This window comes from Gracilinanus agilis, chromosome 2, assembly GCF_016433145.1.
Source record: "Gracilinanus agilis isolate LMUSP501 chromosome 2, AgileGrace, whole genome shotgun sequence".
Classification (NCBI taxonomy): domain Eukaryota; kingdom Metazoa; phylum Chordata; class Mammalia; order Didelphimorphia; family Didelphidae; genus Gracilinanus; species Gracilinanus agilis.
This window is the reverse complement of record NC_058131.1, coordinates 563,277,780-563,292,686: the sequence shown is the minus strand read 5'-3', so window position 1 is coordinate 563,292,686 and position 14,907 is coordinate 563,277,780. Positions and strand designations below refer to the sequence as shown.

General features: G+C 35.1%; 1 protein-coding gene across 1 annotated transcript in view; it reads right to left on the bottom strand.

Annotated features, from left to right (window-relative positions):
* The window catches only part of FAM81A (family with sequence similarity 81 member A), a 79,766-nt gene that overhangs the window by 31,462 nt on the left and 33,397 nt on the right, over positions 1-14,907 (bottom strand). Inside the window, exon 4 of the mRNA XM_044662382.1 lies at positions 2,020-2,138. Within this exon, the coding sequence (XP_044518317.1) occupies positions 2,020-2,138 (119 nt within the window). The remainder of the gene's footprint in view (positions 1-2,019; positions 2,139-14,907) is intronic.

The window sequence follows — 14,907 nt, the reverse complement described above, 5'->3', positions numbered from 1 at the left end:
TCCATCAATCAGTTAAAAAAAATTTTTTTAAAGAAAAGAAAAACACAGAACCTAAGAAGAAATACAATGCATTTATAGCAGACAGTTCTTATTGGCAAATAAATCTATTACAAGTGAAAGTGATGAGATGAGAAATGATTCCCAAAATCAAACAAAAATTTTAGAAATGATTCATAACTGCTGAAATGTCCATTTATTAACTGGAATTTTTGTTAAAGAGGACCAGAACAATTTAGTGCCATCCAAGTAACTATTCCTTTGAATAAACCTATATCTTTTCTCCCCTTTCTGGCTAAACTCCTTTAGAAGACTGTCTATAAAAGGTATATCCACTCTCTCCTTTCACTGAACCTCTTACAACCCAGCTTCTAAACTCATCATTCCACCATACCTTCTCTCTTCAAAGATACTAATGATCTTTTAATTGCCAAATCCAATGACCTTTTCTCAATTCTCATTCTTCTTGACCTCTCTTACAGCCTTTGATACCATTGATCACCCTTTATTTCTTGATGTTCTCTTCTCTCTAGGTCTTCGGGCAGCAGTCTCTCCTTGTTCTCCTCCTAAATGCCATTCCTTAGTTTCTTTTGATGGATCCTTATTCAAATCACAGCCTCTAGTCATAGGTTTCCCAAAGGGCTCTACTCTGGATTCTCCCCTCTACTCCCTCTATACTACTTCACTTGGTGATTTCACATTAGTTCCCATGAATTTAATTGCCATCTCTGTGCTGATGACTCTCAGATCTACCTAATCCCACCCTAACCTCTCTGCTGACCTCCAATTCTGCACCTCAACTGCTTTTTAGATGACTCAAATTAGATGTCCACTAGACATCTTAAACTCAACAATTTCAAAACTAAATTCATTTTCTTTCTCCTGAATCCTTCCCACCACTACCACCTTCATTAGAGGGCAACACAATGCTCCTGGGCCCTCAGGCACTCCACTCAGGAGCCATCCTTGATGCCTTACTACCTCTCACTCCCCATCTCCAATGTGTTGCCAAAGCTTGTCAATTTCACCTTGCAATTTGCCCCCTTTCTTTCCTGTGATTATCACCATTCCAGTGCAGGCTTTCATCACTCCATACCTGGCCTACCACAACTACCTGCCTCAAGCATCTCCCCATACAAATGTATCTTTTATTCAGCCACTAAAGTGATTTTCCTAAAGTGCAAGTCCAACCATGTGACTGTCTCCTACTCAGGAAACTCCAGTGGTTCCCCTTTGCCTCCAAATCAAATATAAAATATTCTGTTTGGAATTCAAAGTCCTCCATAAACTAGCCCCTCCTACATTTCCAGGCTTCTTACACCTTACTCCTCCAACACTTACTCTTCAATCCAGTGACGATGGATTCCTGGCTGGTCCATAAACAAAACATTCCTTCTCTTATTTACTCACCATGTTTGGAATACTCTTTCCCTTATCTCCTCCTTCTAACTTCTCTGGATTCCTTAAAGCCCCAATTAAAATCCCATCTTCTATAAGGAACCTTCCCCAACCCCACTTACCTTTACTGCTTTCCCTCTCTTATTTCCTATTTATCCTATATATAGCTTTTTTGCTTGTTGTCTTTCCCATTAGACTGTGTGTGAGCTCCTTGAGAGTAAGGAGTCTTCTATCTTTTCTTGTATCCCTCAGGCTTAACACAGTTCCTGGCACATAGTAGACACTTAATAATTGTTTACTTACTAAATAGGACTTCCTCCAGATTTTGGAGACATTTTGAATATACTCAAAGTTCTACATTAATCTGTTACTAGACCAATGAAAGAGTAGCCTATACATCAGTTAAGAAATCTCAAAGAGGGCCGAGGAAATCTTCAAGAACATAAACACAATTCTGATCAAGATAACTCTATTTCTTACTCTCATTCTGTGTAATCAACCCACAGTAGTGCTCTAGAAACAATGTAATATTGGATTTTATGTTTCTTGAAAATTAAATAATATGAAACACATTTTAAAATATCTGGTTAATAAAATAAATATACCTCACACCTTTAGTCTTACCTTGCTACTCTTCCCCGAAGATCTCCCAAACCAGAGAGTTGTCGCATCTCCAGACTCTTTAAGGCAGAATTTGTTCCATAGCTAATGTTATCCCTGGCACGTATCTGTTCTTGTAGGACCTATATACAACAAGAACAAAAATATCAATAAAGTCACTTGGACTTGCCTGGAAGAAAAAAGTTTTAAACTTCCCACATGGATATAAATATTTTCTCATCAATTACAAGTGGATACATTTAAAGCAGTAACTTGATATAAAATTACATTTTAGGATCATGGTATTTTTGAGCTTCAAAATATCTCAAGGACCACTTCCTCCACTATCCCCATTTCACAGATGAAAAACTGAAAACAAGAGGTAAAAGTAGCTTGTTCCAGATCATCCAGAGAATTGGTGAAAGAGCCCAAACCAGAACCTAGTTCTCCTGACTTTTAATCCAGTGGTCCTGCCCAGCCTCACATGAAGCAGTTGTAACCCTTAGAGAAGAGTTTAAATTATTTCTAGCATTTTTCCCATAATGAAAGTCATTTTTCACAGTATTCTTACAAGGACTCAAGAGTTAGCTAACTTCATGGGTAGACACAAGTTAAACTTAACACAGCATTTTATCTTAGGTATGAAATGTAGTGTGTATCAAGGAGACTTCCTAAAAAGAAAAAAACAACATAAACAGTGTTATGTTGGAAAAGGTGTTAGATACAGTGTTATATTGGAAAAATCATCCAGAAAAAAACTTATATTTTGTAAATATTTTGAGGAATTCACCAAAAGTTATCAATCAGTTGAAATCAACCTTGGAAGAAGTGTATTAAGTGGTATACAACAAAAAAATACAATCCTATTTAAAATTAAAAAAAAGTTATTTCAGACAAACATGAAAAATGATGTCTTGACCATCATAAAATAGTATGGCAGTTATTACATCTCTATCTCACAAGATCTTCACAAAGAAAACTGCTCTAGAAAGAGACAGAAGGCAACCTCTAAGAACCCAGCATAGTGAATACAGCCCCAGACTTTGGGTCAGGAAAACCAGCTTTCAAGCATATAATTATCTAATGCTTTCTGGTATAAAAGCATAAGCAAGTTCCTGTTCTTCATTAAGGCTCAAATAACTGGAGTAAATCCTTCATAGGATTCTGGGAAGTTCAAATGAGATAATACATTTAAAGTGCTTTCCACAAATCAACTATCATATGTCATTATTTTTTTTTTTGGCCTAAACTTGTGATTTCATTGATATAAGAAATTCCAGGATAGGAAACCCTCTCTTATCAATACAGGTCAGTAACCCTTCTACAACTTTGAGTCTTAGAGAGATACATCAGGCACTGAGTTAACTGACATCCTCAGGATCATGGAGCCAATACATTGTCAGAGACTTAATTTGAATGAGGTCTTTTCAACTCCATTGTGGATGTTAGATTCTGAACCAGAAGTTTGGCAATTTCCTTCTAGTTGTAAAAATGCACATAGGTTTATGTTACCATTCATTTAAAGAAAAACTGTCAATTTAGAGAAAGCCAAAAAATTTGCACCTAGGATGATTCTACACCAACAGTGATTCCCAAATTTTACTTGCAAATATGAAGATAAACTTTATGATCAACTGATCTCACAATTAGTGCTCTTAGTGTGCAAATGCTAAAAGTCAAATTGATATAATTATTACTACTATGCTTGATTTTTTTAATCTAAAGGTTTTCAAATGTTAGGAAACATTTAGAACTTTGTTTTTTCTTTCATAAGAAATTAAAAGGACAAACTTTGCAATGGGGTATAGCTGTATTTGAATATACCCCATAACTGACCAAACACTGACCAAAAAAACAATCTCTCGGGGAAGGGATACTTGATTTGGTCGTACTAATTTCAAAATTAATTCTTTCCCATTTTTCTTCCCTCACTTCTCATGATCCACTCTATCTCATATCTCATCAAAATTCTTCCCTTATTCACAGATCCAACAAAATTTTCCATGCACCCTGATTTGCTTATATTATCCTTTATGACTAAATCTTGTATTCATTTTAAACTTATCTTGGTATATAATATAAGAAGCTGGTCTATAACTAGTCTTTGTAACATGCTATCCAGTTTCCTCAGCAATTTTGTCAATGAATTCCTATACTAAAAGGTTGGATCTTTGGGTTTATCAAACACTAGATTACTGTGGTCATTTATTATTGTGTATTGAATACCTAATCAATTTCACTGATCCATCACTCTATTTCTTAGTAAGTATCAAACTGTTTTCATGATTACCACTATATAATATAACTTGAAATCTAGTACTGGCAGGTCACGTTCCTTCACATTTTTTTCATTGACTTCCTTGATATTGACCTTTTGTTCTGCCAGATGAATTTTATTATTTTTTTCTAGCTCTACAAAATAAGTATTTATAGTTTGATTGGCATATCACTAAATATATAAATTAATACACTGTCATTTTTATTATATTGGCTCAGTCTGTATATAAGCAATTATTCTCCTATTGTTTAAATCGGTTTTTGTGTAAAAAGGGTTTTGTAATTATGTTCATGTAGTTCCTCAGTTTGTCTTAGCAGAAAGACTCCCAGGTATTTTATATTGCCTGCAGTTATTTTAAATGGAATTTCTCTATCTCTTGATGGTAATATGTAGAAATGCTGACGATTTATGTGGGTTTATTTTATATCCTGCAACTTTGATAAAGTTGTTAATTGTTTCGAAGTTTTTGATTCTTTAGGATTCTCTAAGTATACTATCATATCATCTGCAATTTATTTCCTCATTGCCTATTCTAATTATTTCAATTTCTTTTTCTTGCCTTACTGTTATAGCTAACATTTCTAGTACAATACTGAATAGCGGTGGTAATAATGCATATCTTTTCTTGACTCCTGATCTTACTTGGAAAGCTTCTAGCTTATCCTCATTAAGGATAATGTCTGATGATGGTTTTAGATAAATACTACTTATTCTGAGGAAAGTTCTATTTATTCCTATGTTTTCTACAGTTTCTAATTGGATTGAGTATTGTATTTTAACAAAAGTTTGTTTTTTCTGCACTTATTGAGTCACTCGATTGTTTTGCTTACTTATATGGTCAATTATACTGATAGTTTTCCTAATATTGAACCAGCCTTCTATTCCTAGTACAAATCATTTGTTATACAATGGTCATACTGTATGGTCTTTGTGATAATATTGCTATAATCTCTTTACTAGTATTTTATTTTAAATTTTTGCAACAATGTTCATTAGAGAAATTTTAATTTTCTTTCTCTGTTTTTGCTCTACCCAGTTTAGGTATCTGTATCATATTTGTGTCGTAAAAGGAATTTAGTAGGATTCTTTCTTTGTCTATTTCTTTAAATAGTTTATATAGTATTGGAGTTGATTGCTCTTTAAATGTTTGGTAGGATTCATTAAGAATCCATCTAGTCAAAGTGATTTTTGGTTTGGGAGCTCATTGATGGTTTCTTCAATATCTTTTTCTAAGATAGAATTATTTAAGTATTAAATTTCTTTTGTTAATCTGAGCAATTTATATTTTATTGTCTACTTCTTCCTATAAGTCACTGAACTTTTCCTTTAAAAATCTGGATAATATGGCATTAGATATATGTATGTTTAGTACTGATATTACTTCATGGTCTATAGTACCTTTTAGCAAGATATAGTTTTCCTGCTTCTCTCTTTTAATTAATTCTATTTTTGCTTTTGCATTTTTTGAGATCATAATTGCCATTCCTGCTGAAGTATAATGAATGTTGAAGTATAATAAATTCAGCTGAAGTAAAATAAATTCTGCTCTATCTAGCCCCTTAGTTTTATTCTGTCAGTGTCTTTCTGTTTCAAGTGCATTTCTTATAAATAGCATAATGCTGGATTCTGGTTTCTAATCCATTCTGCTTTCTATTTCCATATTATAGGTGAGTTCATCCTATTCACATCTATAATTATAATTATCATATATGTTCCTTCATCTTATTTTTTTCTCTGTATCCTTCTCTCTCTTTTTATCCTCTCCCTCCTCAAGTTTATTTTACTTCTGACAAATGCCTCCCGTAATCCACTCTTTCTTCCATCACAGCCTCCTCTTTTTCTTTCCCCTCTTACTTCCCAGTTAAATAAGACACTATGATGAAATATTATAGGTCAAGAGATGTCCAAAAGAAAAACCAAGAAGATTAAAGTAATTTCATGACATAGGCAAGTAGAGCCTCAAAAATAAATATACAAATAATAAATGCATACATACATATATAACTTGATCACAAGGACTACAAGAGTACCTAGAAGAACAAAGCAACAGATTTTTAAAAATTAAATAAGGACTCTTTGGACTAGATAGAAAATAGCTTTAAACAAAAGGTGGGAAGTCTTATCCAAGAAGCACATTCTCAGAAAATTAGAATGGACCAAACAGAACTCAGTAACTCCAATAGACAGTAATAAATATTAGAGAAAAATCAAAAGAAAATATTGGAGTTAAGGAAGAATAATTCAAGAAATATAGGACTTTATAAAATGCATTATCAAAACAAACGGAGAAACCATATGTAAAGAAATCATAAATGTAACTAGACTAGATTTATCAGAATCAGAGGGCAAAGTAAAAATATAAAGATTCCACTGATATGCCTCCTGACCAAAAATAAAAATACCCAGGAATAGCATAGCCAAAATTAGTTCTTCTAGGTTAAAAAAAAATACCACAAGCAACCAGAAAGAAAAAATTCAAGTGCCACAGAATTACAGTCAGGATCATGCAAGACTTGGCAGCAACCACTATAAAGGAGAATTTGAATACAATCTTAAAAAAAAAAGACTTAGAAATAAGAAGAAAATTGTCTAGAGGACTGAATAAAATCCTAAGGGAGAAAAAATGAAGCTTTAATAGAATAGAGGATTTTGAAGTATTCCAGATAAAAGGCAAGAAGTAATTAGAAATTCTAAAATGCAAACCTAAGAAAAACCAAAAGATACATACAATTGAGCAATTGTAAAGAGCAAAATGATAAAGTCCTCACATTCTCAGAGGGGGAAAGAATTTTAAAACTCTTCAGAATCCTAATTTCTTCAAGAATCACAGAGAGAATTAAATAAAACAAAAGTCCTTGGGCAGTTCTGTTCTAAATCTGATGGTCTTAAGAAATTAAACAGAGATAAAAAGGAATAAACTAACAAAGAAATTAGAACAAGTGAAGTAAAACTTACTGAAGTCTGACGTACACATGAACAAAAATACAAAAATATGAAGGGGTGGAAAAGTAAGCATCCTTTGACTCTCAGCTCTTATCTGAAATAGATAAAAAGATAATCCAAGGAAAAGAGAAAGAGAGCGAGAGAGAGAGAGAGAGAGAGAGAGAGAGAGAGAGAGACAGAGAGAGAGAGAGAGAGAGACAGAGAGAGAGAGAGAGAGAGAGAGAGAGAGAAACAGAGACAGAGAGAGAGAGAGGTAGGTTTCATATAATAAAACACTGAATTCAATAAGGATAGGGAAAAAATTATTTAAAAAAAGAAGGAAAAGAAAAAAATAAGGATAGGGAAAGTTGAGAGATATGTTTAAGGGAGTAGAAGAGAGTATAAAAAGAAATAGCTACATGTAAAAGAAATTTAAACTCTGAAAAACAGATCACAAATGGAAGACTATAAAAAAAGGTGAAGGAAGTATAAAAGTTAGTTATCAAAGCCTAGAAAAGGGGAAAAGAGAAAATGCAGCCAAATGGAAGCAGAGGACTTCATTTATAGATTACTAATGTTCAAAAAAATCCCTTTTCTTTTACTAGCTTCTTATTTATAAAGAGGCATGGCAAAGGGAAAAAAAGTTTAAGATGATATAAGGGAAGTAAATAAATAATTAACCATCATAACTCTGAATGTGAATGGGATAGATTCACCTATAAAACACAAGAGGACAGAAACATAGATTAGAAACCTGAGACAAAAAATCTGTTTACAAGAAACATACTTGAAACAAAGATTCGGTTAAATTTAAAAAAGAAGTTGGCATAGGCCAAAGTCTATAGGCAAGGAAATTTAAGGTAAAGAAAATACCACATTTTCCTATACAAATAATTTACAAATACTAGAGTTATTAAACACTTCAAGAAAGCTATCATATACCCTCTATAGATTTCTCTTTTCTAAGCTAAACATACCTAGTTTCTTCAACTGATCCTCATTTGTTATAACCTAAAGACCCTTTACCATCCTGGTTGATCTCTTAATGCTCACCAATTTATAAATGTTCTCCCTAAAATATGGCACCCTGAACTGAACATAATACTCTAGTTTGTGTCTGATCAGAGCAGAGCTCAATGGAACTGTCCCCTTTCAGGAAACTATATCTCTTACAGTAGCCAATAGATGGCTTTATCTTTTTTAGCTATCATAGCACCCTCCTGAGTCACAAAACTATCAGTCCATGAAAATGCCTAGATTTTTTTAGATGAACTGCTATTTATCTATTCCCCCCCTTCCTACCTCCTACTCTGATTATCATACTTAAGAAGTTGGAGCTTTTCTTTTAGCCCAAATATAAGCTTTTATATTTATTCTTATTAAAGGGGGTCCAACATTTAACCATATTAATAAGGTTCTTAGTCCTTCTCTGTTTGTTACCCTTATGAACTTCATATCCTATTATTCTACCCACCTCAATTTCCAGAGAAGGATATCTAAAAAGTACTTTAGTCACACGATGGAGAGTGGGATTAGGAAACAGTAGAGAAATATAAAATAAATTTATAAATGATAATAGAAAAACCCACCAAAAACAGGGACACTTGAGCTCCAACTCTAAAACACAAAGAAGTGATCCCTTTATTCTTTACTTAAGTTCCTACATCAAAAAATGATCATTTAGAAGAAATTAGAATTAAAGGGAGTTAAAGGGATTGTGTGATCTTAATGAATGCTTAGTTTTTCCAGGTGTTTGTTTGTTTGATTGTTTGGGCAAGGATGAAGAATCAGCTTTGCCTCTGTAGAGACAGGAAGAAAACACAGAACTGGTTGCTTATCATCTGCACTGGGCTTTAGGCTCCAGAAAGAAGGAAAGAGTCTTCAGTTTAAATCCTGGCCTTGGTATCAGAGGACTTGGATTCAAATTCTACTTTAGATACTTACTAGTTTTGTGATCACAGACAAGACACTTGACCTCTCAGCACCTCTTTCTTCATTGGTAAAATAAGAGAGTTAAGAGATAATTTCCAAAATCCTTTCTGGTTGTGAATCTCTGACATAGTGATCATTCTAGTTTATCCAGTCTAGTTCACCAAGGCAGAAAAAGAGATGGGCATTCAGAACAAATACTACATCCGGGAATAGAGACTGTACACTTGCTTCTTTTGAACCACCTATGTCAAGATGGACTGTGTCAGATGGAGTCCAAGAGGGCAGGAACTTAATGCATACAGGGGTCACAACAACTAATAAATTGTATCTATTCCATAACTCTAATATTAGTAAGCACACTGTGACAGATCTCTCTCTTGTGTGGGAGAGGATGGAAATTAAAATACTGTGTGAAGGTGATCCCAGACCTGAGAAAAACATTTTGACATAAAAATAATGTCAACAGTGGCATGAGAATAAGTGCAATTTTATAAACTACTCAGACCTAAGTCATTTTCCCTCCCAAAAACTCAAGCTATTTTGTACTTGATGTCATCTGCCAGAGCATACTGTTAGGCCAGCATGCTTGTCACAACTAGCTGAGCATCCTCTCCCTCTCTCTCTTCCTTTTTCAAAAACAGATATAATAGAAACACACATGTAAATGTATATATGCATATATATCATATATACTTTATATGTATGTGTATATATACACTTATGCATATATATGTAGATTTAGCCTGAATTCGTTGTTCAAGTACAAAGGACTATACAATGAAGATGAAACTTTTTACAAATAAAAATGACTGTTTTTTCATTCATATAGAGATGTATTTATATAGAGATACACACACACACACACACACACACACACACATACACATATATATATATATATAAAATGATCCCTAATATCTAAGTCATGAAACATTTCCCTATCAAATTTAGAAGAGGAGACCATATATCTACAGTAATATTAAATGTTTTTTTAAAAAACTTCTATGAAATACTGTTAGTTTACAGGCCCTGAAATCACTGTATTATACTGCTTTGAAGGATTTGGCAGTGACTTTATACATCTATTTTCAAATATTCTTAGTGGGAAGCTATAGTTCAACTATGCTTCTATTTTATATCATGTCATTTGAATTTTTGGGGGAGGAGCAACTATAAAGCAATTTCAGACCTTGAACTATTTATTTAGATAATTTTTATACCTATTCTTGTTTAGTCTTGATTTTGATATGGATTTCGCCTTATGTCTCAGTGAAACTTAACATTAGTCAAGTGTTTTTTCTTTTATCACATACAACTTATCCAGCTAGCTAACTATATAGATTAACTATATATGGACTGTGGCACTAATGTTAGTACATTATATTACTGTATGATATAATCTATATGTGGCATACTGTACATTTTACACAGAACTTTTTCTGGGCAGCTCTAAATTTAAAGGAGACTAGATAATCAGATACCTTCCTAACCTTCTTATCTAATAAGAGGTAGGAGTGGGACAGATTAGGGACAGTGAAGATATATATGAATGGCCAAGGCACAAAAATCACAAATCAGAATGTAAAAAACTTTTGAGAAGTGCTATAAGACTTAAAATAGCCATGAGTATGAGAGAGAGAGAGAGAGAGAGAGAGAGAGAGAGAGAGAGAGAGAGAGAGAATTCATAGAATTACCAAAAGTAATGATTCAACAAAAAGTTCTCTGTCACATTTTGAAAGAGAATGACTTTAGGTCTCAAGATCAATAATTAGAGGCTGTAATTTTTTCCACCCATTCCTCTCTAGGCTGTCCTCTGGACTTCCTCTAGTACATCTCAGTTTTTTATCCAGAAACCTCACTCTAGCCATGGATTCCATCTACTGTGGACTTATTACCCTGTCAGCTCACCCTCTGATTGAATGACTCCTTCTAGAACCCTTCATTTAAGGACTTTGCGCAAGTTAGCTATGTCTCACTCCTCTCCACGTTGCACTGCAGACTTATTCCACCATACTCCAACTATATTCCCCCTCCCTTTTTTAGCTTCCTTTTATGTGCTTATGTGCTTATGTGTTTTCCCATTCAAATACAAGCTCTAGGAGGGTAGAAGTCGTCTATCTTTGTACTTGTATTTATATCCTCAGCACTTAGTACAGTGCCTTCATCACAAGGGCTTAATAAGTATTGGTTGACTATAATTTAAATTAAGAAAATATGGTGAAAACATGTATGTCAAAAGAAAAAACTAAGATTCATCTTACAAACTAACATGTTGTGACTTTCACTCTAAAGGTAGAATTCTATTTTAATGAATATCATTACCATATGAGATCCAATTTTATATAAAATTTTTGCAGCTTTCATAGCCCTAGTGACAACATATTCTCATGCCATTTTACTAATGAGAATACAACAAATTTTACTGATTGAGAATATCCTCCATGACAAATACATTCATAAGCCCCATTCCATTTGTTAGACAATGTATATAAAATATAGTTATATATTAATAAAATTGTATATTTCTTTAAAAAGTACCATGCAGTGATTTGTAGCATGGTACATGACTAATCTGTCTATGCTTACGACTGTATAAGGAGTTCAGGGAGAAGAAAGGAGTGGGAAGCACTCAGTTTCCTGGCTTACCCTTTATATTATATTATTAAACAAAAGGAGTTTTTATTGTTCAGTCATGTCCAACTCTTCATAACCCCATGGACCTCTGCTATATCCAGTCTGACCAAGGTCATATTTATTAATTCCATACCAATATCAAGGTCTTTTCCAATGAGTCCTGTCTTCTCATGTGGCCAAAGTATTTGAGTTTTGATGTTAGTATTTGTCCTTCCAATGAGTGGTTTGAAATGTCTTTAAATGTTGACTGATTTGATCTTGCTGTCCAAGGGACTCTCAAAAGTCTTCTCCAGCACCAGAATTTTAAACTGTTAATTCTGAAGCACTCGGCTTTCTTTATAATCCATCTCTCACGGTCAAACATTACTACTGGAAAAATCATAGCTTTGACTACATGGGCTTTTGTTGCTAAGGTGATGTCTCTACTTTTTTGTATGCTGTTCAGATTTCCCATAGCTTCCCTTTCAAAAGGCATCTCATCTTTTTCTTTCAAGGTTACAGTCACCAGCTGACCCGAGAAAATAAATCTAACCCTGCTTCCATTTCTTCTCCCTCTATTTGCCAGGAAGTGAGGGGACCAGTTTCTATGATCTTAAGTTTTTTTAATGTTAAGCCTCAAGTCAACTTTTACACTCTATTCTTTCCCCTCATCAAGAAGCTTCTTAATACTTTCTGCCATCAGAGTAGTATCATTTGCATAACTCAGATTGTTGATATTTCTCCCAGGAAGCTTAATTCTGATTTTTTATTTATCCAGCCTGGCATTTCACATGATGCACTCTGCATATAAGTTAAATAAATAAGATGACACTATATAGCCTTGTCATACTTCTTTCCCGACCTTAATCCAATCAGTTGTTCCATGTTCGTTTCTAACTGTTGCTTTTTGACTCACATACAGGTTCCTTAGGAGACAAATAAGATGATCTGGTACTCCCATCTCTTTGAGAACTTGCCAAATTTTATTGTACTTCACACAGCAAAGGGGACTAGTTAACCACTTTTCATTGTTTGGAGATAGGGGGCCTATCAGTACTCATTCTTTCATTCTCAACCAACTAAAACTCATCCCTCCCACCTCTCTTGGGCTTTGAGTACAGGACTATCAGCACCACAATGCACCTCCAACCCTGTAAGGAGATGCAAGCAGTGAGTTGGGATTGCTGCAGTTGGTTCTGCTTCCTTTTGGACCAAAAAGACTTAAGCCTCAAATCTGAAACTTAAAAGGAAAGGAAATTCTAAATATAAAAATTACCTCTTAATTGCTTGAAATTATGCCAAGTTTATTCTTTCTATTTCTGTCTCACAAAAAATAAATACTAAGCAGTCTTTTTTTAAGTAATATGAGAAGCAAAAGAGGGAGACTTTTTTAAAATCTAAAGGTCAGTTCCGGGTTAAGATGGCGGCAGAGTAAGAAGCAGCTCTTAACCTCTCCTGACCGAAACACACAAAACTCCTCAAGGGGACATAAAAACAAGTCCAGACGAACGGAGGAACCCCACAACAGGGCACAGCATGGAAGGTACGTGGAATCGAGACATTTCCAGGCTAAAAAGGGCTCTCACTCAATCGCGGGCTGAGCAACCGCCCCACCCCCACCCCCTCCACACTCACTTATAGCTCCGAACCCAGCTAAAAAGAAATAGAGCAAGTTTGGGGCACCCATCGAGTCATCGGCAGCTCCGGGACCTGTTCCTGAGAGCAGCAAGACTTAGGACCCCATTAAGTCAAGAACGCACGCGAAATCTGAGCGCGCGGGAGCAGAGAGTGGATGCTGGGCGCAGAGTGCCGGCTGAGCAGAGGCGTGCGTGGGTGGAGGCAGACACAGCCAGGAACTAAAGCCTAAGTGGGGAACCAGTGCAGACGGGTATACGACTGTGGAAGCAGCGCCCTGAGACTTGTAAAGAAACCTCCAGCAGAGGATCAAGCAAGATGGCCCACCAGGGGGCTTGACCTTGGAAAAAACCAGAACTCAGACCTCAGGAGCCAATAGATTGCGAACAGAACTGAGCGCGAGGATAAATCTGAGAAGCTGCTGGGCTAATGATGGCTACTCAGCATCAGGAAGTTCAGAAGAGAAAGAATAATAACAAAAAGAAGAAGTCTTTAACACTCGACAGCTTTTACACAGAGAAAATCCAGACAACCGAGCAAACAGAGGAGAACAAACAACCATCCAGACCCTCCCCAAATAAGGAAAACTCCTCACAAGCTATGGAAGAGTTCAAAACCGAGATTTTGAGGAAAATGGAAGAGATCTGGCAAGAAAATAACAGTTTAAAAGGTAGAATCTTGCAACTGGAAAGCGAGGCTCAGAAACCAAATGAACTGATAAGCAAATTGAACACAAGAAATGACCAGATTGAAAAGGAATACCAGAAGATTATGGCCGAAAACCAGAAGATTATGGCCGAAAACCAAAAGATTATGGCCGATAACCAGAAGATTATGGCCGAAAACCAAATTATAGCCGAAAATCAATCCCTAAAGGCTAGAATTGAGCAAGTAGAAACTAATGATCTCTCAAGACAACAAGAACAAATAAAACAAAGCCAAAAGACTGAAAAAATAGAAGGAAACATGAAATATCTCAATGAGAGAGTGACAGACCAAGAAAACCGGTCTAGAAGAGACAATTTGAGAATAATTGGCCTTCCAGAAAAAACAGAAATTAATAAAAACCTGGACTCTATACTAACAGAAATAATTCAGCAAAATTGCCCTGAAGTCTTACAACAAGAGGGCAATATAGACATTGAAAGGATTCATAGAACACCTGCGGCATTCGATCAAGAAAGGAAAACACCAAGAAATATCATTGCAAAATTCAAGAGTTTCCAAGCAAAAGAAAAAATCTTACAAGAAGCCAGAAAGAAACAATTCAAATATCAAGGAGCAACAATCAGGATCACACAGGATCTGGCAGCCTCAACACTAAAAGACCGCAAGGCGTGGAATACAATATTCAGAAAGGCAAGAGAGCTGGGCCTGCAACCACGGATCAACTACCCATCAAAATTGACTATATATTTCCAAGGGAAAGTATGGGCATTCAACAAAATTGAAGAATTCCAGGTATTTGCACAGAAAAGACCGGGGCTAAATGGAAAGTTTGATATCCAACCACAAAAATCGAGAGAAACCTG